The sequence below is a fragment of the Thermobia domestica genome, chromosome 9 (genome assembly GCF_964235325.1).
Source record: "Thermobia domestica chromosome 9, izTheDome1.hap1.1, whole genome shotgun sequence".
In the NCBI taxonomy this organism is placed as follows: domain Eukaryota; kingdom Metazoa; phylum Arthropoda; class Insecta; order Zygentoma; family Lepismatidae; genus Thermobia; species Thermobia domestica.
In genome coordinates this window covers 108,904,036-108,929,839 of record NC_137462.1, presented here as the reverse complement: position 1 = coordinate 108,929,839, position 25,804 = coordinate 108,904,036, and the positions used below count along the sequence as shown (strand labels likewise).

The 25,804-nt window shown below is 34.2% G+C and overlaps 2 protein-coding genes across 3 annotated transcripts in view; one reads left to right on the top strand and one right to left on the bottom strand.

Annotated features, from left to right (window-relative positions):
* Window positions 1–5,607, top strand: part of LOC145694919 (uncharacterized) — a 125,119-nt gene extending 119,512 nt beyond the window's left edge. For both annotated transcript variants that reach the window (XM_081771687.1, XM_081771688.1), the window contains one exon: window positions 1,662–5,607. In XM_081771687.1, the coding sequence (XP_081627813.1) occupies window positions 1,662–4,983 (3,322 nt within the window). In that variant the 3' untranslated portion in view covers window positions 4,984–5,607. The remainder of the gene's footprint in view (window positions 1–1,661) is intronic.
* The window catches only part of Setd3 (SET domain containing 3), a 331,102-nt gene that overhangs the window by 285,504 nt on the left and 19,794 nt on the right, over window positions 1–25,804 (bottom strand). The window contains exons 3-7 of the mRNA XM_081771689.1: window positions 21,047–21,145; window positions 19,004–19,222; window positions 13,655–13,846; window positions 11,540–11,604; window positions 7,352–7,410 (exon numbers count right to left, since the gene is read on the bottom strand). Of these exons, the coding sequence (XP_081627815.1) occupies window positions 7,352–7,410; window positions 11,540–11,604; window positions 13,655–13,846; window positions 19,004–19,222; window positions 21,047–21,145 (634 nt within the window). The remainder of the gene's footprint in view (window positions 1–7,351; window positions 7,411–11,539; window positions 11,605–13,654; window positions 13,847–19,003; window positions 19,223–21,046; window positions 21,146–25,804) is intronic.

The window sequence follows — 25,804 nt, the reverse complement described above, 5'->3', positions numbered from 1 at the left end:
TTTATATGTATGACGTTCTATCACTTCCAAATGTTCAGAAGTTGTTAATGAGTAGAGTATATGCTTATCAAGGAAGAACAAATAGACGTAGAGATTTTTGTTTTAAATTAAATATAGTTGCATGTCATTCTAGTGTTTTAAAAATTTATTTAATCGTGCAAAGCTAACCGAAGCTAGAAGAAAATGTATAAACGACTGCCTGAAGACCGCATCATAATTGCATTGAACGGGCGATTTGAGGGAGATCCCCGATTTACTACACATATTTCCAAGTTTCCCAGATGGGAGATATTATGTTGGACACAGTCCCAACCGATCTTTTAGATGTGTGAGGGGTTAAAAGTGAAAATACTTTACTATTTTTGTGTAAAAAACGAAAACTACAATCAAACTGACGCAGTCAAATGGACAAATAATGGAGACACAGAATACCGGAATCTTGTGTTTGGAATTGGGCAAGGAGAGGAGTACATATTTATGTAAAGAAGACAGTGTCAGAGAAAGAGATAAATATGTATTTTGGAAAACACAATAGAAAGAAGATAACAATGATAAGAATTTGCAATTTGTATTATACTTGTGACATCCCCTCACATCGAATATTTTGGGCTACGCCTATGACTACAAGCCTAGTTTTTTATTCATTTATTTATTAATTATTTATTTATGGTACTTTCGTAGCGATTATAACGATGCATCATATTGTACAGGTTGGTTGTACGACATGTAAATGCTCCAACAGAATTAGCATTATTCTGAAAGTATATAATTTTTTTTCTTTTAAAAGAATCGTATATCTGTACTATTTGTTAATGCGAACATTTCGTGAATCTGCATGTTAGATAATTTGTATTGCGTATAATTGTTTCTCCTTATAGTAGTTTACACTGTAATGACATATTCCTTGATTATGCGATTTCCACCTCATTATGGCATCTGTAGAAATAAATTCCTTACATATGTGAATTATTAAATTTTACTCGTAAAATATCCAAACAGTAATGTCCATATTCTTAATCTGTATCTGTTCCATTTAACTTCACTTCGTTTTCAAAATATTTTATAATTGTGAATAATTTTATAGCTATTGTCCTTGCATATATTACATTTCACAATCTACATTTCGTTTTACGCAGCTAAATAATAATAATAATAATAATAATAATAATAATAATAATAATAATAATAATAATAATAATAATAATAATAATAATAATAATAATAATAATGAAAAAACAGCGACCACAATGATAACGAAAAGGAAGTAACGACATCGCTATTTCAGTCTATAAACTTGGCATAATTATTTTTTAAGGAAAAAGCTTTCTATTTTTATTTAAAAAATAATAATTATAATATGCTGAACAATATTACAGTTCAAGAAAATATTACATTATATGAAGAAAAAATGTAAAAAAAATCAAGTGATGTTTTCAAAGGTTTGCTTAGTGGACAGAATCCCGTCATTTATGATGTCATAAATATTCTTATAGATTTAAACTAAACTGAAAAGAAAGAACTTGGAATCGCTATGTTAAAACATTTCATGAGAGTACTCAATGAATGTAGCTTTTCTATTTCTGATTCGCAATACAGTTTGATCTTTCCTATAAGAGAAAGAAAATTCTATATATATATATCTACTTTTATTTCTTTTACAGATATCGTTCACAAAACCAATACTCCAAAGGCCAATCCAGTACAGAAGAGAAAGATGAAGAAGATTCACGAGGAAATGCTGCCATCTGGCGCCATCCTGGAGGAAAAGGGCGCCCACTGCTTCCTATACCTTTGGCAGGACTTATTGAAGGCGGTCCGTCTCTCTCACCATACCGAGAAGATCCTTCTCGATTACAGAGAATTTTAGCAGGGCTCGAGCAAACCAATAATCAACCTGCACAAGATAACGATGATGAAGATGACGATGAAGACGAAGAAGAGGATGAGGACGAAAGTGAGGAAGAAGATCCTGAAGATGAAGCTAAAGATAATGATGACAGTGAAGATGAAGATGAGACTGAAGAAGACGCTGAGGAAGATGAGAAACCTCCTTCGAAAGAGAACGTTCATTCCAAGAAGCAAGAGGACTCAGAAGACCACTTAACGGTCTCAGAGAGTAAGAAAACTGAATACAGCAGATACACACCAGTTGAAAGATACCGCAATACTTACAGAGAGCCTGGAAGTTGGAGCACAACCTCTCCTGAGCGACTGCGAGAGAAAATAGCTGAGAAAAGTCTAATGTCCAGGGCACCATTCCGCTCACGATACAAGGAGCCACCACGACGAAAGGAAGAACCTCCAGCAACTGATCCACCAACGCAACCACCACCCCCACCAACTACTACTACTACTTCTACTACTACTACCACCACAACAACTACTACTACAACTTCCACCACTACTAGGCCACCAATCGAAACTCCAGAACCACAACTTAATAATCAAGACAGGAGTGAAGAACGTATACTGGATTCTGTAGAAGATGATGACAGTAACAATGGTGATCGTGGTTGGTTCTCTCCAAGGCCTGATTCTCACGAAAAGAGTAACGAAGATGATAAAGAGCAGGATATAGAAGAAGAATCAGAACCGTTTAATTTCGGTTTCGACTTCCTAAACAAACTTCGCGAAACTTTCTCTTCGCCAAAATCTACAAGTTCCGAAGAAGAATCTACCTTCGACAGTAACAAGAAACACACAAGTTATGAGGAACCGGAACAGCCCCACACATCTCCTCCACCACCATCAGAACCTCATACAAGCCCACGACCAGACTCAGATTTTCACCCTCAAACAACGCGCAACCCATTTTATCATGACGAAAAAGCCCATTCAGACGACGATTATTTATCCGACTTTAATCACCAATCCTCTAGTGCAAGTTATGAGTCAGAGCAACCTCAAACGGAATCACTGATTTCATGGGGAAACAAAATTCACGACACAACAGATAAGCCAGCATCTCACGTAGAAACTACAGTACGAAATGAATATGAACATCGTCCAGAATCCACTACCGCTAAACGAGAAAGTCATCCTGAAGAGATCACACAGAAACCACAGAGTGATGATCCTTATCAAGCCAAAACCTCTCAATCGTTATATAGTCGTTTGAGACCTTCCTTAAAAGGACGTAACCGCTATTCTTCACGTATAACTGGTAATTTACCGTCTCCGGTTACGGTAGCTCCTGAAGATCTATTCCGAAAGATGGAAGCACACACCGATCCACCAATTACGACTACCACAAGTACAACAACAACTACTACTACTACCACTCTCCCTCCTCCCATTCCGGATACGGATAATCATCCCGAGGATAAACTGGAAAAACAATCATCGTATACACGACAGGGTTATCCTGGCTTCAACTCTCGTAGAACTCCTGGATACCGAAAACCATTTTCCTCTCGGTACGGTGGTAGCAACGAACCGCAAACAACTCCACCAACAGAGATCAGTCCTCAAAATCTGAAGGAATTTCTGAAACAAGCAGGGCCATTAAGCCTTAGTGAAGTATTACAGCAGAAAAACCTTTCACTGACTGACCTACTTAAATCTCCAGGTGCACTTTCTGCGCTGAAACCTCAACAATCACCCGAATCAATTGAAGAAGAGGAAGAGCTGCAATTAGCATCATCACAAGTTAGTCAGAGAACAACAGACGAATATGGCCGAAGTCCACAACTAAATCGTGACTACTCCTCTTACTATAAGGATAGAAAATACGGATCATATTCAAGAAAACGTTACGGAAATCATGAACAGGGTGAAATACCACAGAGAGACTCTTCCCGGTTACCCCCGCCTCCTCCTCGACCAAATTTCTCACAGTCTCGCCTACCACCACCTATAAATCCTCCGAATTCATCCCAGACTCGTCTACCTCCTCCCACCAATCCTTTACACTCATCCCAATCACGTTTACCACCACCAATCACTCGCCCAAGTGCTAGAAGACCTGATGAACTAAGGCCTCTCAACTCTCGTCGAACACCTTTCAATTACACAGGCAGACCACGGCCAGCCAATTTCCCAAGGCTTCGAGGTCGCCCTGAAGAATCAAAACCTCATGAAACAACTACACCATCTACCACTGTGCCACCATCTATCGAAGATATGGACTTTAGTCCAACTAGGGATCCTCGAGAAGACATACTGGAACTCCTTCAACCGGATAGTCCAATTAGTTTAGGAGATATACTCTCCTCCCGTAACATGACACTTTCAGAATTTTTGGAACACCGTGAAAGAGGGTCTGGTCAGCACATAACTACAATCTTCAAGAATATTCCAAACACAGACAATGAACCATACACTTCACAAGAATCATCTCACGAAATACGAGGACCTCGCCTTCTTCCTAATCTTCCATTTTTCAATTCTCCAATATTACCCGACACAAGCACAACTACTACGACCACTACAACAACTACGGATCGACCAACTCTAAATCCATTCCCTTGGAAATCATCCATTTTCCCATACCCATTCAATCCGTTTGAACCCATTAATCCATACACGGGTCACCGACAAATCATAACATCAAGAGTAACCACATCACCACCTATATCTCCTGATATGGTAACTACAGAATCCACAGCAACAAATCTTCTTGATGCCGAGGAATACCTGCCAGAGGCAGATGGTGCTGCAGGTAATCGCGACGTTAATGAAGTATACGATGAAAACTATTACGATGAGTCGTCACAAGAATCGATGCCTACTGCAGTCAAATCTGCCATTATCGCAAGCTCTGTGATTTTCGGACTAGCGATTTTAATATTTTTAGGTATCTTCGTATGTTGTAAATGGCAACAAAAAATGCGAAGACGAATCCGAAACCCGTTTCTTTGTGAAAGAAGCATCAGCCCAGTAATTCGACCCGTTTCTCCAAGCTCACTATATGCTGGGGTTCCTGGTGCCACTCCTATTCGAAAACATTATTTATGGAGAACAATACGCAAAAGCTTTAGGTAAGCATCGTGAAAGACATTCCTATTATCTTGAATTATAAGTGCTGCAACATTTTTTTTTTTTTTAATCAAATAATTAAGTGAGTGTAGTACCTGTGTTCATTACAGACTCTATATAGGTAGTTATTCATTGAAAATATAAGTGTGGACTTTTTGTGCGTGCGATGTATTATAAGCGCTTAAACAAATAGAAAGACGATTAGATCTATTTGCAGTGACTTTTGTTTAGACTGAAACAAGAAGAAAGATAATCACCATAGTGCTTTTAAAAGAAATGGTTGATCACAAGCACAACAATTTGCAATCCCTTCTCGCTGAAGCGTATATTTAATAAGTTTGCTCAAGTTCATGGTGTAACTTCGTGAAAAGTATTTAAGCAAAATTTTCCTACAAAATTGTAATATTGTTCACATTGTGTGTGTTTAATAATAGCCTAAAATCATCAGCTATTTTTGTAAGATTTCACATATTATTTAAGAAGTTTTGTACATAAACGTTTGCACTATAAAATAAAATATATTTTATAGAAAATATATAGTATACATTCCAATGTAAGCAATGCTAGGAACTGGATAAAATATCATGCTTTAATATATATATTTTTTTACAATGAATAAGAAATATTAATAATATTTCATTTTTCAAAATAAATGAAATACATACATATTATTACAACAGGTTGATGAAGGAAGATTTATGCAAGGCAGGGATTGGATTATATCCCCTGTTTGGTTTATGTGCCAGAGATTACTGAAGATCTGGAGTGAGAGTGACTAATTTCGACATTGGGATGCCATTTTTCGGATTCTTCACAAACCTCAACATTTAGTTTCATAATATAAATAGCAATTTTAAAACGATACACTAACACTGCAATTATGACATTCTGTGTGCCTCCTATATTTGATGGATTGCTTCTCGTATTTTCCCAAACATACTCGTATACAATAGCATGCAAGTCTCGATTGAATGACACTGTCAAGAGGGAGCAAGATATCAAAATTTAAATCCAATCATCAAATGAACTCATAATTAGGAAGTTCAATCTTAACCTGAATTCAAAAATTGGTGTCGCCTATTTTGATTGAGGATTTTACTAACCGAATGACACAATAGCACACAACAACATATTTGGAAACGCAACTCTTTCATCCCTGGTACAATGCTAGAGAAATTCGACACGAGACAGAGGTAACAACTGCTACAGATTCCAATAATAATAATAATAATAATAATAATAATAATAATAATAATAATAATAATAATAATAATAATAATAATACATTATTTAGCTTATATTCCACGAATCTCTTGCTTCTACTGTTTACATTTACGCAGATATCAACAAGGGGAGGGAGTAGATCAAAAATCTAAATGAGATGGCATTTAAAAATTAAATAAAGAAAAATGATATTGTTTATCCAGAATCAAGATCCGTTAAGATATTTTAGGCAAGAAACTTTTTTGCTATGAAAAAGTAAGATACGAGTATTTAAAAACTCAGCAAGATTTATATTTACCATCTGTGTAGAACACATCAATATCAAGGTGTTCCGAAGTGCGAAAATGTTCCAATAAAATCAATGGTTAAGTAGTAATAAGTATAACTTGCTTTTAAGACACCTTTACAAATTAGAGAGAGGAACAAGGACAGAATGTGACGATAAATTATGGGGAGATTATGCGCCGTAAAGAGCACTTATGTCCACCTTGTGCTAATACTTAAAAAATGGCCTGTTACAGCAATTCTACAGATTAAAAAAAAAAAAAAAAAAAAAAACCCACTTGGTTTGGTTCTGTAAGGAGAAAGGCAACGCAATGAAACTTGGCAAGATACATGTGGCCACTAACAAACAGAAACTTAGTTTCTTCAATAGACAATCGACTTCCACACATGGGAACTGAAACCTCTTATAACTTTATGAAATAATTAGAAATTAAATTTTAACGCAACACTACAGTTTCCTGTCTCTTTATCTCTTTTTTTTTCTTCTTTTTTGTACCAATTTTTATTTTGGAAAATGATAATGTCAAGGAATAATGTTACAAAACATACTTCGAAGTAGTTGATGATTTAAGTGCAACAAAACAAAAGCAATGCTGCTTATTATTTCAAACTATATTATCTAAATTTGAAATTACAGGACAAATTCTTCACAAACATATTCTAAACACCTCACAACATGTTTTCTTATTCCAAACTGAAAAGTGAAATTAAAAAAGAAAAAAACACTTTATTTTGATTTTCTCACAAATACATGCAACCATTACAACAATAAATTTAAGACAGAAATCCCTATTTTTGCCTAATAACTTGCACAAACATTCAATAATTCAACATTCCAATAATAATATTAATAAACTCTACTCACCGATACTGCTCATATGAGAAAACGTCTTTCAACTGAGCACTTGCAGGATCTGACGCATTCTGTAATATTAATAATTAGCTTACTAGTTTATTGATATACCATTTATTTGTGGGAATAATTAGCACATAGTAAAAATAATAAAACTGACTTCATTATGCTGGTACCTTTATCCCGTGAAATAATTGCATTGCATTAGAACTTACCGTCCCTTTCAACACCGAGATTATATGAGACGTTGAATCCAAATCATATGAAATCCTGTCGGGAATCGAACCCGGGTCTCCTGCGCCACAGATGCGTGCTTTAACCCTGTGAGAGCCAGTTTTATTATTTAGTTAACAATAAAGTGCCAGATAATCTCCTTATTGAACGGTAAAAAAATATCTTAATTAAAAGAAAATGCAATGAATACTAAAATTAATTAAATGAGATATTTACAGATGTACTAATAGTAGATACAGTTAAATTAATTTTTATCATAACGTAAGCCGACTGAAAATTACTCACGTTCCCTTCTGTATAATGTTACAGATTGTTAAATACAAATATTATATTAGGCGTCGAATTTACCCCGGTAGCTACCCGCAATACCAGGACAGCTAGGAAGGAAGGTTTCACTGGCGCAGAATGGATGAAAATTACACAGAAAAAAAAAATGTTTAGACTGGTTGATATTAGCTTCTTGAGGCTTCACAGTATACCACTACATACTGTGAAGCCTTAACAAGTTAGTATTTGCTTGTGTATATTTTAAGTTACATATTATATATATATAGGGTGTTTCAAAACAACATCGACAACGTTTGGGAGTTAATTTCTGACATCAATAAAAGACAAAATGTATAGACCAACCTGGGTGAACAAATGCTTCCTTTCGGAGTTATAAGCTGCTGAAAACATGAAAAAATGAACTCCAAAGGTCCATAGCTCCAAAACTATGGCACCATAGTCGAGTCAAGACTTCACTTAGGAACTAATATGTGTCCTATCCAAAAATCAATTGTTTCAGAATCCCAAGGTACTCATGCAAGAATTTTTATAGAGGAAGTTTATCTACGGGCATATAATTTGAAGTACTCACCAACTATCTCTATAAAAATTGTTGCGGAAGTACCGCAGGATTCTGAAACGTGCATATTTGGACAAGGAACATACTAGTTCCTAAGTGATGTCTTGACCCGATTACGGTAAGTCTCAAAATTTTGGAGATATGGACCTTTAAAGTTCATTTTTCATGTCTTCAGCAGCCTATAACTTCGAAAGGAAGCATTTGTGCACCCAGGTTGGACTATATTTTTTGCCTTATCTTGGTATCAGGAATCACCTCCCAAACGTTGTCGGTGTTGTTTTGAAACACCCTGTATATATATATTTTCTATGTATTTCCTATCCTTATTATAAAACAAGACGCTCAGTGTGTCAGTCACACTAAGTCTTACAATGCTATGCAAACTTCAAGCAAACTTCAAATCATTTAAAAGTTACGAGTTATGAAATTAAGACGCCTCAGCCTCTTGGTTGTGTTAATAATTCACACTCAGATTAACCGTGCTGCCTCCCACTTGACCCCAAGAGATATCAACAGCGTGCAAGCAATTTGCAGACGAGCTAAGGGCCTGGAGAAACAACTAGTGATGATATACATTGTTGAAGCGAGCGATCTTCTCTCTCATTAATTTAAACTATCCGATAAACACATACACATACACTGTTCTATAAAAATGTGAATACAGATCATTCTGTCTAAGAGAACCCTTCCAACTGAGCAAAAAACAAGAATAAACTACAATATTATTTTAAAATCAGAGGTAAAACATTTAAAAACTCAAATCAACCAATACCTAATATCATAACTTCCTACTATAAGGTAAAAGCCACATTGATACGTTCGTCATTAAGACGCAAAAAATGTACAATTTATACTTTTCCTTTGTTTATTTACTTAAAGACAGAAACTGACGCTTTTTAAATCAAAATTTTAAGTAGCTACGTGAAAACACTAACTCATTTCACTACGTCTGTAAGAGTTTCCTGGACGATATCGGCAACATATGCTGTAGTCCTGTTCATAATTTTCTTTCTACGTAAACAAGCAGTCTAATAAAAAATCCCATTCCAATTTTGAGCCCTTGCACTAAAAGTTCCAAGTGTGTTTACAAAGTGGTTCAATTTTCATGCGAGTGACAACTTAGCGAACAAGGCGAAATTGTAAGTGGCAGAAACTGTCAAGGAAAATTCTTACTGATGCAATCAATGGTGTAGGATTTTCATTAAAATTTCGTCTGTTTGTTTCTTCGGAGTTTAACATTCCTTTCATATATCGAGATTGTTGGACTTATATTTTAACGCAGAATGCGAATAATATGCACCTCTCTAGAAAATAAACTATATTTCTCACGCTGAAGTCGATAACAATGCCCATCCGCTGAACTAGAAAGGTCTCCCTTCGAAAGAATATTGGACGCATTACGACGGTTCGGATTCTATGTTAAAAACTGTTTATCCAAGTTCATATAATCTCATTGTTGAAAACGGACGTTAAACCTCAATAAACAACAACTGACAACGTTAACTATTTCGTTACGACGTAGCTGCATTTATACTTTTTTTTTCTTCACTTGATGGAGATCGAATGTTTCAGACGAAAACTTCGTCAACTTTACCAGTTTTCGTCTTTCACCTGGAACAACAACAACACACCACCACCAAAAGACGAGAGAATAATAAACTAACAAAACATAAAAGGTAATAATAATAATAATAATAATAATAATAATAATAATAATAATAATAATAATAATAATAATAATAATAATAATAAGAAGAAGAAGAAGAAGAAGAAGAAGCGTAAAAGTAAAACATTACAGAAATAAAAGAGAACGGATTCATTCCGTGCAGCAGTGAAGATACACCTTGTTCTAACAGTTGCTGCTATTACTTATCAAGTAGCAGTGTGGCATGCTGTCAATTGCCGGGTCAAGTTGCGTGTTTCTTCCTTACGGAAGAGAAGGTAGCCAATTCATGTTAATTGTTATTGTGCCAATACTAAATGTATTTATCTTTTAAACACTATTTCCCATTTCTTTTTAATCAATCCTTATCCATGTTGTGTTGGAAGTTTTAAAAGAATAAACAAATTCTCAAAAATCAGCCTTTTTTTGTTTGTTTCATTTTTAGCACCAAGTAAAATTCTTGGATCTGCAATTCTTATTATTTTATTATTCTTATTTTTCTTTTTCTTCTTCTTCTTCTTCTTCTTCTTCTTATTATTATTATTATTATTATTATTATTATTATTATTATTATTATTATTATTATTATTATTATTATTATTATTAAAAAATTAATGTTCCAAATGTTTTTGCAACTCTAAGACGTTCCTTGATACCTGGTTTTAACTTTTTCGTCACACATATATAATGGTATATAACCCAGTATTTTCTTCTACATTATGATTAAAATGAAACTCATACAATAAAGCACGTACTTTAAAATTTTCACCACTAATGCTTACAAGTAATCTTTTTTAAAATAAAATCTATAAATTCTTAACACAGACTATTACAAACTGAATAATGTTCCTTAATATTCATTCTTCAAATCAGAGTACTTTCGTATTTTTAGTATTGGGTGTATCGAAAGTCCGCGCCATAGACCAACTCTTATGAGTAAAAATACGAAAAAATGGAAAGAGAAGAAAGTTGTGGGAAATAGGTGGTTTTTAATCTACAATGATGGAATTTTTCTAATTGTACCAGCCACTTGGACTCCACACTGGTAAGGCGCCTTCTGTTGAATGAAAAAGTAACGTATCCAGTTCAGAATGTTGTTTGAACGGAACGTAAGGACATGTAGAATTAAGACGAGGAACATCCACGTTGTTAGGCCACGGAACTTGGAACACCACAAATCCATTTCCCAACAATGCTGAATTGCTTGTGTGATAAGGGCTCACTGGAATAGCCTGCTGAACTGGCATCATTGCTTTTTCATATAACATATGGCGACTTACTAGTGTGGAGCCAAAACGGCTGGTGCGATTGGAAAAATTTCACTATTTTAGACTGAAAACCATCTACTCCCAACAACTCTTATCTCTTTCCATTTATTCGCACCTTAACTTGTAACGAAATTGCCCTATGGCCCCAGTTTTTTGATAACCCAGTATACAAATAAATCATAACTTACCTGAAACAGTTTGCTGAAATACGCATATTGTCGAGCAATATTGCGACACTGCTTCAACGCTGGTTCTGAAATAGGGAAAAAATATATATTTATTCATACGCATGATCAGTAAAATATATATACACAACGACATCTTTGAAAACCTCTGCATCTTAATCCACACTTTATGAAGGAAAAAATTAAGTTAATGACTACTTCTTTCACACTAACAAACGAACATTGAAAACTAAAGCTGTACTTTTGCTTATAGGAGAAAGAAACGGATAAAAAGAAGATACCCCATCATAATTTATGAAACACTGCTAACAGATTACAGGAGTCATTAGAAGTGAAGTAAAAATGAATTACATGAACAAAAGAGGCGAAAAAAGTAATATACCAGCAAGTACAAAATAACTACACAACTGAAACAAATATCCATTATATAAAATTAATTATATAATAGTGAACTCACAAGTGGTCACTACAATCAGAAATTTTACAGTTTTTAACAAGCTGGCGACCTAAAATGCAGAAATACGGTTTTCACGAAGTTTAAGTCAACTTTTAGAACTTTAGAAGCTAAATAAATTAACCTGATGAAGTTAGAACTAGCAGGAACTAGTCGTTAAGTATAGGTAAAGGATACAATATTATAATTCTTTAAAAATTTACACTCTGAATGAGTTGAAATTCAAGAAACAGCAATAGTTTAAATCTTAACGAAGTTTACGTCGACATATCAATCTTCTTTCTTTACATTTTGCAACATGAATCGGATCATCATTTGTAATCGTCTTGTAAGAGGTCTCCAGAAGAAAAATATTTCGCATTCGTTAAGAGAACAAAGGTCATTCATAGCTCAATAAATTTAATCTGGACCAGGTTTCCAAATATTTTGAAACTTTAGAATGAAAAGCGCCGATCTCTTCATAAATCTAGACAAAAATAAATAAATAAATAAACCTGCCAATACCTCCTGTATTTTGGGGCAAGTTACTCTTAACGTTACCCTTGGATACATTGACCCTCCGAAAAAAAAATCACGATAAATCTATATAAACAGATTTGGTTCAATGCAACCCAATTCCAAGGTAGACAGATGGTCAGCTTATAGAGTAACAAGCAATCCATATCTTATGGCAACACACAGGTTCAAAAAAAATCACTCAACAACTAGTGTATATCTTTTCGCAAAACACAGGTTCAACAAAAAATTACTCCAGGTCACACAGGTAACCAACTAAGAGAGATGGCAAGTTAAAGATTTCACTGTATATCCTATTTAATTTAAATGTAAGTCACAAGCAAAATACACACTTCTTTCCTACATGTTCTATTGTTAATAACTTTCGGAGAACAGATTACGTTTACAGTAAGTGATTATGTGACAATGTGATTATGTTTACAATAAGTTTACATATATATATAGTTTATGTTTCCTCTACGATGAGGCACCTAATCCGTCTACTTATTCCAAAGTTGTAGTCACGAGAACATGTAGGAGAAACTATGCATATTTTGCTGACGACTGTGTGTTGAAAATTAAATTTATTTATTTAAATTCCATATTCCGCGATTGTGCTCTATTGGCTAAAGAAGTCTAAATGCTCATGAAGGGACACGTATCATTCACTGACATATATTGTAGCATCAGTTCAGAAATTACATATAGACGCTCGGCTGCACTAAATATAAAGATTTACAAACGCGACAATGTTGCCTTTTCATAGATTTTTTGTATTATTTAGAAACCATACTCAAATTGGTCCACGCCCCGCGGAGTGTAGATATGTAAGTGCTTTTGTTGCCAAACTGTACAATGGCAGAGCATTTTAATTTACCACAGTATATTCCTCAGTGATCAAATTTTAAAACTGAATTTGCGTATTTCTGAGTGACAATTCTTTGCTTTGCATCATATTTTAATTTGACAAGCATCATCGGGAGAAACTTCTCAACTTCATTATCAGTTCAAACAATTCGATTTTTTTCTTCTTCATATCAGAAATGTAATGTTATTTTGCTATATATTCAAAAAGAGTTCAGACATGTACACTTTATTTTTTATTAATTAATATGAACTTTTTCACAATACAAAAATAATACATTAAAGATTAAAGGATTCCTTTTTACCTAATGAAGGAGAACCTTTAAGTTCCTGAAAGTCTTCCGGTTTGAAATACAATACGGTGGTGTATTCTGAAGGTAGGATTGATATATAAGGCTTCCAAAAAGAGTCTGGTTTATGCTTTTCGATCAGCAGAAATAACGACAGAGCCACATTAGGCATATGTTGCAGCATTGGATCCTTACTGATTAGCGGTCCTTAAATAAAGAAAGAGAATAATAATTAGTTCTACTACTTTCTAAACTTTTTAATCCTAACATAGAGACATGTTAAAAAAATATTAACAGCCACCTCCCCTTTGAAACCCATCTAATTAAAACATAAATAAAAATAATATTTTAATTAGAAAGTTTTGATAAGTAGTTTTGCAGTAAAGACTTCAACAGAATAGAGTATTCATGCTGTTGCAATCTTGTAATTATACATAAAAATATGAACGCTAGACTGGAAGAAGGTTGTCAACCAGTTGTTACCACCATCATGTTAAGCCAGAAAAATTGGTCGTAGCAATTACAAAGAGAAACTTTCAGCCAGCGGGAGATTCAGCTTCGAACATCTGCTAGTCCAACTGTATAGTGATCTGTGTAATTACATCGTTGATTTATCTTTAGGTACGTAAAATGCATCTGTTGCAATCTGTATCCAAACTGTATGCTATAACTTTACTTATGTATAAGAATTAAATATATTGCAAGGATCCCCACATCATGACAAGAGCACACACAACACAACACGTGTTATTGTTTGAAAACAGCACAGCAGACGAGAAGCAGACACGAAAAACTCCGAGAAACGCCGAAAGAAGACGGACCTCACGGAAGGACACGAAGAGGACAGATAAAAGGCGGAATACCGAGGGACCCAGCATCAGTCGACCAACTGATCATAACCTATCCTAAATCCTGGAGGTTGCTATGAAGCTAAGGGGATCATCTTGAATACCATACCTCGTGAGGGCTGCTATGAGCGGAGGTTTCTAAAACCCAAACCCTTGAGACTCCCAGAGGCTGCACTGAAGCTAAGGAGCCGTCCGTACAGAACATTATAACCCGTGACCTTGGTCATTGAAAAGATATTTTATTGTCAGAACTTTGTAGACACAAAGACTTAGTTTTATAATAAAATTGGAAGGGATAAAATCTCGGTCCATTATTGACTCTACCAAAATCATTATATATATATATATATATATATATATATATATATATATAGAAACAAGATGCGTTTAAGCTTTTTTTTCGCTCTCGAAAATCCAATGGCAGATCTCTCTATGGCTTTATTTTTCTTCACAAATTTTCAATATTTATGGATCTTCATATCAGTATTGTTTGGACTCCTCTTACATGTAAAAAAACAAAAACAAAAAAAAAAAAATCGGAGTTCTGCAAGACTGTACACACTACAAACGAATTAAGCAACTGGAAAAATAGTCACTACTTTATAAAGAAATACTTTCCAGAGAATTAGTACTTATAGAGAATATTTTAGAATATCAGTACTTTATATGCTCCTTCTAGGCCACAGAAAACTGTACTAAAACTAGTCGACTCATTCCAAAATTATTGACGAAAGAACATATGTGGGTGTATCCATCTTTGATAGTAATTATACACACCGTAATTACCGTTTATCAAGTATCCCTGTGGTTCTGTTACAGTGAATTTCGGCAATTGCGCTATTAGCTTTAGTAAGCTGGGGAGGTATTTTGATATACTTAGTATTTTGTTTACTAAGAGTATTTTGGCATGATTATGCCAAAAGAAATATTGGTAAACATGTATATTTAATTACTATACTGAGTACTAGAAAAACTTTTAAGAATGCGAAGACACCCTTGACAACAACACAACAGCAATTGCCTGATAATGTGCTATAATAACAGTTCAAAGCTTATGGTCAAAAGTAATATATTTTACTTCAGAGAGTTCAAGCTACAATATATACACCAACAAGCATCAGTTTGCACTAAATGGAGGCATAAAAAAAGAAGAAAAAACTTTCCGTGTGGTTGGACAGTTTTAGTTATTTAACAAGAAAACAGAAGACAAACATATATATTATATCTAAATACATTACAAAAATACTTTTTTTTTTTTTTTTATTTAAATCTAGAGATATAGTATGAATCCTAAGGTCCTAATTGATCGTTTTCTGTATGCTCATAGCCAATTTGGAATAATTATCCAACAGAAAGATCAAAAGAAAGGTGATCAAAATTATTTCGATTTGGTAGGAGTACGTGAAGTTCCATGGGAAGAAACAGACAATTGAGAATCGAAGAAATAAAAGGTACTAATTTTGAGTAAACGCCAACAGAAAATACAATGAGAGCAGAATTTATTGATGATATGGGGCCTAATTATGATGGTGACAATTACAATATATATATATATATATATATATATATATATATATATATATCTGGTAGTGATACCAACGTCCATTTCGACTACTACACAAACAACTGAAGAAATAGAGGGAAAATATAAAACAAATTATAAGACAAAGAGAAAAGGGCTTGAATGCGCAGTTATGAGAGTTTTAATTCTGTTGTAGGAGAAATATAGGAATGTAGTACACAAGGCACATATGGTTGCGGCAACAAACAAACAAACAAACAAAAAAGCGAGAAAGAGAGAAGTGGAAGTACTTCCTCATAGTTGGGAATACTCGATTCAATTAGCACAAGAAGAGAAATACATGTAAATGCTTAATGAATGAAGGAAGAGATTAAATAGATTATGCTTTGACTTAAGAAATAGTTCGGAATAGTTTGTAAAACGCCAAGACTCTTCCCGAAGCCGACTCTCTCTCTATGATCATGAACATAACCTTGTGCTGGTCGAAGTGGATATTCAATTGAAAAATGTAACCAGAGGAAAAATAAGGAGCTGCACATTGAAAAGTTGAAAATGAGGAATTTACAAACTGATTTATGCGAAAATTCAAAATATTTAAATTAGAATTAAATAGCAACAACGAGTGGGTGATGGTTCGCATTTTATTGTACATGCATCAGTATACAGTACAAGTAGTAGAATATCGCGAAGAGAAAACGGCCAAGAAATCATGGATTACGGAAGGTATATCACACAAACTAAGGGAAAACAGGACAGTCGAAGAAAGGGAAAGAGGTCTGAAAACAGGACAGTCGAAGAAAGTAAAAAGACTGAGGAACAACTAAAGAGACAGAGCATGACGATGATTACAGTACAAAACAAGATGTAAAAATGATCAACGAAGATGAATAAAGTTTCAGGGAGATAGAAAAATTACAATGAGGATTTGTATAACAGTAGGGATAAACCACACAGTTTAAATGTTGAACAGGAAAATAAAGAAGGCAACGATGATAAACGTTACTTGAAGACTAGTTTGAGAAAGCAATATCCAGGATGAGGAATGAAAAATAAATCAACTGAGGTAAATAGTATAGCTATTGAGTTTGTTATAAATAAGAGAATAAAAGGAAACAAAGAATTGCTCCCATTTTGTAATGAAGTATATGAAATGAAAAAATGACCAGATATTTCTTGAAGACAACGATGATACCGTTAGCAAAAAAGGACACAGAAAGGTATGACCCTTACACAGTTTCATCTCATTCAACAAAAATTATGCTTCGAATACAGAATATAAGGTTGTAAGGAAAAACAAACAAAAAGATGTTGAGAAGGAATAATTTACTTTTAGGGGGAGAATTGGCACAAAAAATGAATTGAAATATAAAGAGTATAGGTGAAAGTTTCATAACAAAAGATAAGGACGTGTATGTAGTGTCTATTATCAAGAAAAGGTCTCTGCCAGAGTTAACTAGGAAATGTCACTGGGAGTGCTGAAGAAGACTGAATTGAAATAATAGGAAAAAAATTATATAAATGAACTAACACGTACGAGAATAGAAGAAATGACACAGGAAAGAACCATCGGCAAAGAAGTTTGGCAAGAATATTGCCCAAAGCAACATTATTTAATATATATTACGAGAAATAAGGAAGATTGATCTATGTAATACCTCAGTAGAATGTAAATTGCTAAGTGTATTCGCTTTGCATACGACTTGACTCTTGGTTACAGAACTAAAAATTAACATAAGAAAACAAGCGAAAAAGATTTGAAAAATTCAGGATGAAAATAAATGTTAAAGACAAAAAGTCTTCAATGCTGACTGAATTGAAGAGGTCTGTATCTATTATAGCATAGAACATATAACTTCTTATTTAATTCGTCGTATCATTGTTTATAGTGAAGAGATGGTTTAGGGGATTCGAAAATTTTTCCCCTCTAAATTGACATGCTATGCACACAGTGAGTATACATGTTACTAGAATATCTTCTTGTGTTTCCCTTGCTCATTAATTTTGGTCCAACAGCTTATTAAAACTAAACTTAGCAACAACTAGCTAAAACTTTGATCTACAAGTTAGAGAGGTATGGATAGTAATGTTTTATTTATTTTATTTTCAACTTTCTCCGATATTCCTTTACCAGCAAATGACTAAGTTTAAATTTTGTATATTTACAGAATCATAGGCTGCAATACGGAGAAATTGATTTGATTTGATTTTTTCAGTTTAGCGTTCCGTTTAGCAGCGAGGCTATAAGAGGCGCGGACCTACAGTTTTAACGTGAGATCTGAACCACGTCAGCTCCCACCGGGAATAAAACCCGGGTCTCCCACGCCAAAGGCACGTACGTTAACCGCTTAGCCATGAGCAGTACGGAGAAATTATTGTATAGGAATTTCAATTATTGCTTTCTGAAAAACAACTAGCAAAAGTGTGCCAACAAATTTTATCGTTTGAGAAATGAAAGAATAAAGTATTAGTTAGTGAATACTTACGATAAACCAAAAGCAATAGAAAAGCTACTGAATGCATCACATTATTCATAAGTATATTGGCACTGTTCATAATCTTAAGGAGAAACCACATAGTACATTTGCACTATTAGAAAATTTTCTTAATTTGAGCAATATTAAGAAAATTTTTCAGTGTGGTTCTGTGAAAGTTCAAGAAAAAAAGGATGTTTTTTCCTATTTATTTCTTTATTTGTTTGTTACTAATAATATCGAGGTATTTGTAATATTTTTATCATCAAAAGAAGCATTTTTGTTTTGACACTTCTATACCACTACGAGGGATACCATATAATGTGACGAGTTTGTTGGAGAAGCATTAAGAAAACGTCGCAGATGAAATTAAGAATTTCTACTGAAATTTCAGCAATTACTAAGTAACATACTAAGATGAGTTTAGGTGAATATATGGAATCTTGCGTCAGTTTGGTTCATTGTTAATAACTGAATAATAGTTAAATTTATTGTAATAAAGAAACCATTGATTTCTCATTACCTAAAACTGATTCCTTTGCGTTTTCAATAGACATCATCAACTTTCTCGGTATAGCAACCAACATTTCTCCTTCAGCGAAATCCTTCTCAGCTCGCAAACCATACTCGTAACCCGGAAATTCTGCAATTTTCACATTTTCGATTTCAGCACCATTGCTCTTCATCCAATTGGTGAATTCCTCGAAGTGATTACTACGATTGGGTAGTGGAATACGCATGTCTGAAAATAATAAAATTAGCACATTGAGATGTGATGTTCATATTTTTTTCAAATTGCACTTTGAAAAAAATTCACATTTAAAGTGTTGTATGTAATTTGTTGATTCAGTCTCAGTCTCAGTCCCAGTCTATCGTTACTTCTAACACTAACACTACCTTAGTACTAACCAAACTAATTAAAAACAACAACAAAAAAAAAAAAAATAGTGATTATAGATGTTTACCGTATTATTCAAATTATTTTTGAGCTCATCGCTGCTGAAGAAGAGTTTTATTTTCCAGAAATGTTTTGCAGAAATCTTAACACGTCATTTTCAAATTCATCTGAACACAAAGTTTGGCCATTATAAATTCTGTTGATATTCTGTTTCTATCATACACACATAAAACTTTCACTGCACTGAACACGCGTTCGACATGTGAATTACTGACTTGTATAACGATACCATATTGCATTATTTTGTACAGTTTTGATGCACCTGCTTTCTCAAAAATTTTACAACGATTATTATTATCATCTTTCTCATCACGTGTAGATATAATAGATTTCAAAACAGAGAACTCATTGTTCAGTTCATTTCCATCGAAACTAATTTCAAGTTTCATCTCCATTTTTGTCAAATAATTAAAGGAAAACAGTGTTTGTGTTGAACAATACAAATGCAACAATGATAAAGATTTAAAGCTAACTCTTCGTTCTACTAAAAATATAATCTTAGTAAATAACTAACAAAACTAAGTACAACATATATCATGAAGCATAAATGGCATATATAAATAATCATTTATAAGTAATTTAACATTTAACATTTCATATATACTAATGAAAGGAGGAAAAAACAGAATTTTTTAATTTTATTTTTTTTATTTATTTTTTTTTTTTTAATTTTACACACCAAGCCCTCTATAGGTGCGAATTCTAAGCCTTGCCTGCATAACCGGGGGACGTAAAACTCAAAAATTTCATTTCATTTCATTTTTTTTTTACAAAGAGTGAAAATGTCCCTGACTGGACAGACTCGAACCCAGGACCTCCGGCATACCGTGCCGATGCGTTAACCACTACGCCACCCAGTCCGCTTTTCAGAACAGTGAATTCACTCCCTTACTCTCGAGGTCGGTGTTCTCATCTCCGAGCACGTGGTTTGTACCACAGACCCCTGCTGTAATTGAACAATCCTGTGTTCATACATCGAGCACCTTATGACCGTTGTGATTTCATATATACTAACCGACCTCGAGAGAGATTAGTATATATGAAATCACAACTGTCATAAAGTGCTCGATATACAGACACAGGATTGCCCAATCACAGCAGGGATCTGTGGTACAACTCACACGTGGGAAGCGGACTGGGTGGCGTAGTGGTTAACGCATCGAAACGATATGCCGGAGGTCCCGGGTTCGAGTGTCGGTCCAGTGAGGCACTTTTTCACTGTTAGAACCCGTACATTTTGTTCATTGACCCGTAGAGTGTATCTCAAACACGAGCACTCCGGGCGACACAGGAGATCTAGCAATCTTAATATGAGCTCAAAATACATAGAACTCTTAAGAAAAAATACGGGAAAGATATAAAACGATTATTCTTCTTTCTAAGTAAAAAATTCTATTCTCAATTAGTGACCGTGCATGATAACATGACGTCATAACAAGTGAAGAATATTGGACCCTTATCTACAAACAATCGAAATACTTTCTCATTCTTATTACGTTGCAAATTCTCATCCTTGAAGAATGTTGTGCAGGTCCAGAATTATTTATAAAGGTCTAATATGGAAGAAACAATAAAGATCAATAAGTTAAAATAATAAATACAACATACCTGATTCCACTAACTGAATTTTTTCTAGAAATTTCTGTATCTCTAGATGATCTTCCCATTCTCTGTTGGCATTGGTATTAGCCTGAATGTTACTGCTTACTAGAATAAAATAAGACGAATATTTAATTCCTATAGTTATACGTGGAGGTATTACATATTATTCTCATCACGTTTACGCAAGTTTCAAGTTCCAAGCTTTAAATACAACTACTAAAATAAAATTAGTAAGTACTATTCATCTTCAGCCTATCTACGCTGATAGGTAATCAAAAACCCTGCTTCCCCTTCCATGACAATGCAAAAAGGGGGGGGGAGGGGGAGAAGAAACTATCTTAGTTAAGGAAGTAAGTTTTTTGTAATATACAATGTCGTTTATTTTTTATTTTATTTTTATTTATTTATTTATTGTTTGTTTCTTCACACTACATTTCAAACAAGTATTTTATTACTTGAAGTCGTTGGGAGATCATTTGATGATTCTTATAGTCACCAGGAAACTCCACTACTAACCACAGCTATATATAATTTTCATAATAATAATAATAATAATAATAATAATAATAATAATAATAATAATAATAATAATAATAATAATAATAATACAGTGAAACCTCTACCAACGGACACCTCTATAAAGCGGACACCTCCCGTAACGGACATATTTTGTAATCTCCAAACACTGTAATAGGAATAAACATATTGATAAACCTCTCTAAAGCGGACACTCTCTAGTACGGACACGGACAGTCTTTCCTATCTTTTATAGGTATTATTTACCTCCGTATTACGGACACTTTCTCTAGAAACAAGTTGGAAAGTACAGTAAAAATACATTTTTAGTAATTCATACATGTGTCATCAAGGAAACATTGTGACATTTTGCCTCCTCAACTGGCTGCTCAGCAACCCAGACGAAGTCTCTGTTTAACAACACTCTCATGTCCTTTGGTTGCATCCACTCCCACCCAAACTGTTTTAGACAGAAAAGTGTTTGACAGTTACTCACAATTTGGGATGACATGTTATGGTTCTGTTCCGCTAGAATCTGTAAGCAAGCAGAAGACAAGTTTGGTATTTTTGGCCCGCGGATACACATATTGTCTGAAAAAAGACACTACTGGATTGCAATTAACTCACAAATTAAAATAACATACCGAAAATGTAGTAAGTAGTAGCAAGTGTAAAGAGCAGAGAACTATACCATCTTATTTCCATGTTGTGCCTCGAACATAGAGTATTCTTGGGTGGCGGAGGATAATTCAGGCATTTTTGTAATATTCGTAAATACATGATTCATGCAAAAATATTTGTTTTCTAATTGCGTATTACCTTGTTTACTAATTTACGTCATAAAATAGTGAAACCTCTCTAAGGCGGACACCTCTCTATAGCGGCCAATTTTTGATTTCCCATGACTGTCCGCTTTAGAGAGGTTTCACTGTAATAATAATAATAATAATCATCATCATCACCAGGGCCCGGATTTTGTTGACCTAAAATTTTCTAAAAAGTGACCTATAAAATGACACTAAAATTCCTGAAAAATGACCCTAAAATTCACAAAAATTGACCTTAAAACTTGCGTTTCTTAAAACGTATATTTAGGTAAACATTGTCTTTTTTTGATTATCTATTAGATTTTAATTACCATTTCTCATTCTCAAAAGTTTTGTTTCAGTTAGTTGCAGTCTATTGATCAGTCCATTGTACGGCATTGTACGTACTGAAAGCGTCAATTCACTCCCGAGTTGAAACTAGGAAGCACACTTCAAGAATAGATGTTTGCAAGTGTAGACTGTATACATGAGAATAATAGATAAAAACACCGTTTAAAATCTTTGTACGTGTTCTAATCCATTTTAGTTACTCAAAGTGATCACATTCTTTGTGGTCAATAATCCAAAACCATCTGTTTGGCCACCTACGAACTCCTACCCCTACTCAACCAGCTAAAGCTTAGTATTCATTAACTTTTTAGGAATGCTGTTTTTCCACTCCAATAGTCAGGAAGCAAGAAAAGAGGTAACTTCGTATTTTTCAAATCCGTAAACAGTGTTCATTTTAAGATTTCTTTATGTAGAAGGAAAAGACTAAAATGACCATTAGTGACCTGAAAGTTACCTTAAAATATTAAAAAATGACCTGAAACTTCAAAACTGCAAAAAGTGACCAAAAGTTGACCCTAAAGCAATATACTTTTAGAACCTTGAGTTGAAGGATAACGTTTTTATTTGAAGTTGCCTTGTCCTATGCGTAACAGAAAAAAGTTGACTTATCAACAAGATCCGGGCCCTAATAATAATAATAATAATAATAATAATAACATAAAAACAGGACAGTCATATTTATTTCAGTCTTCCATAATGATTAACTATATAAACTTATTCACTGCTAAGAAAAGTGTCTTACCTTGTGCCTCTGTGTTTATTACGTCATTTGAATATTTCCTTCCTTTCTCAGAATGTTACGAGTACCATTTTTATTACTGTACCACCGGATCCTTACTTTCACATCTCCTATTGTAAAATCTTTTACAGAACAATTTGTACGGAGTATATTTACATTTTTACGATATGTGCGATCAGTAATGAAGATTTATATTTTTGCTGCATATTGTTTCCAGTTTATACAACTTCATCGTTAAGAAGATAAGTAGTTTTATTAGGGAACGTAAATAAGACAACAGGTGTTTATTGAGGATATTTACATTACTTCGAAAGTTGGATCTGAACACACTGCCTTCACTAGAAGTTGAATTGTCAGTTGAAAATTATTTCGCAACTTCATACCTGATGTCAACAAAAAGTGTAGAACTTTCAGAAGAAATCCCATTGGTCAAGTATACAAGTAAAAACACAGTAAGTGTTCACCCACCTTAATTCTAAAATTCACGAGATTTGTGGTGTGCACGAATATAGGCCGGACCTTTTTTCCTAAATTTTGCCTGAAAAATTCATGATGCGGCCTATAATCGAGATTTCCCCTCTCAGATCATAAATCGTCAATTTCAAAATTACATGTACACGTATCTTGTGGGTTTAAATTAATACCATTCCAAGTTACTAGAGTTACGTTTGTAAACCATCAAAGACTTAAGAATAAAATAGCAGAAAAACATACCTTGTTCGCAAAAATTGTCACCTTTAATGGGTACCAGTAATACTATACACTGGCACAAAAATCACTTGTACTTTTAACATATAGTTTTATTAACAGGAATACGTATCTTTGTTATACAATATACAGCATATAATATACAGCACCCTCGCTAGACGATCCAGAATGCTGCTCAGAGTCACTATCACAAAGGTCACCGTCATAAGTCACCTTTAGTTATGAATGACTTAAAGAAGGGAAGGGAAAGAAATACATTTCAAAGTACTGTCTAATTGAATTGTCTCGTAAATTTAGTACCGCGGCCTATATTCGAGATTTACTTTTTTCTATAATCTCGTTTTAAAAGTTTAGGTGCGGCCTATATTCGTGCAAATACGATAAATCTGTCAATAGAACTAGTGTTTACAAAAGTCAAAAATAAATTGAGGGACAAGTACATAGATCAACAAATTAAAAACATACAGTGGAATTCACCATCAATTATTGTGAAAAGTGTTTTACTCGAATAGGTAATTGCGTAATTTGAACCCAAACTCAACATTTCTCAGGGGCTTAAATCATACGCCAGTTGCATGAATAATTCACAAAACGTAGCAAGTATTTTAAATCTGTATGCATGACATGATTAACCGAAAAAAAAGTAGGGGAGTTTGCTTAGAGCATAATCCTTTCGATTAATAGTTTCAGTACTCGCCTAACTCGTTTTCTCTTGTCAGATTAGTCTCCGCAATGTGCAATTTTTAAGACAAAAAAAAAAAAAGTGCACAGGACTCATTCAGAGAGAATGTGGGTACTGGATATACAAGATGAGAATCAAAAACTAAATTTTATAATTTAAAAATGGTGTAAGATAGTCTGTATGCCTGTTGTTTTGTATGGCTGCGAAACATGGTCACGTACTCTGAGGGAAGAACATAGACTGAAAGTATTTGAGAACAAGATCCTGAGACGAATATTCGGACCCAAGAGGAACGGGAATGGGGAATGGCGGAAACTTCATAACGAGGAACTACATAATTTATATGGTTTACCCAACATTGTTAGGGTCGTGAAGTCTAGGAGGCTTAGGTGTGCGGGTCATGTAGCTAGAATGGAAGAAAGTAGAAACGCTTTCAAAGTCTTGACAGGAAGACCAATCGGAAAACGACCATTAGGAAGACCTAGGCAGAGATGGGAGGACAATATTAAGATGGATCTCGCAGAGATTAGAATACAAAGTAGAAACTGGATGCAGTTAGCTAAGGATAGAAGTCAGTGGAGAGCTTTTGTGAACGCGGCATTGAACCTCCGGGTTCCATAGGCCATAGAGTTAGTTAGTTAGTTAGTAAGATAGTAGTTCTTCCCTCTTTGTTTGGGATTTTCACAAAGTAGGTTATAAAACTTTATAATCCAATTAAAGTAGGTTATTCCATTTAAAATGTATACACTCGTGCAGGCTAGGTATAAGACTCATCTTACCGACGAGCAATATAACAATTTTCAATAGCAGACGCATTGAGTAACATAAAATAAATAAAAACAACAAAAGTCGGTTGACACTTAATATCATGATTTGTTATTGACGACAAACAGATTGGCTGTTAGATAGTACGCTAGTCGCATCACTCTTCCCATCTTTTTCCCTCCCGCATCATTATATGC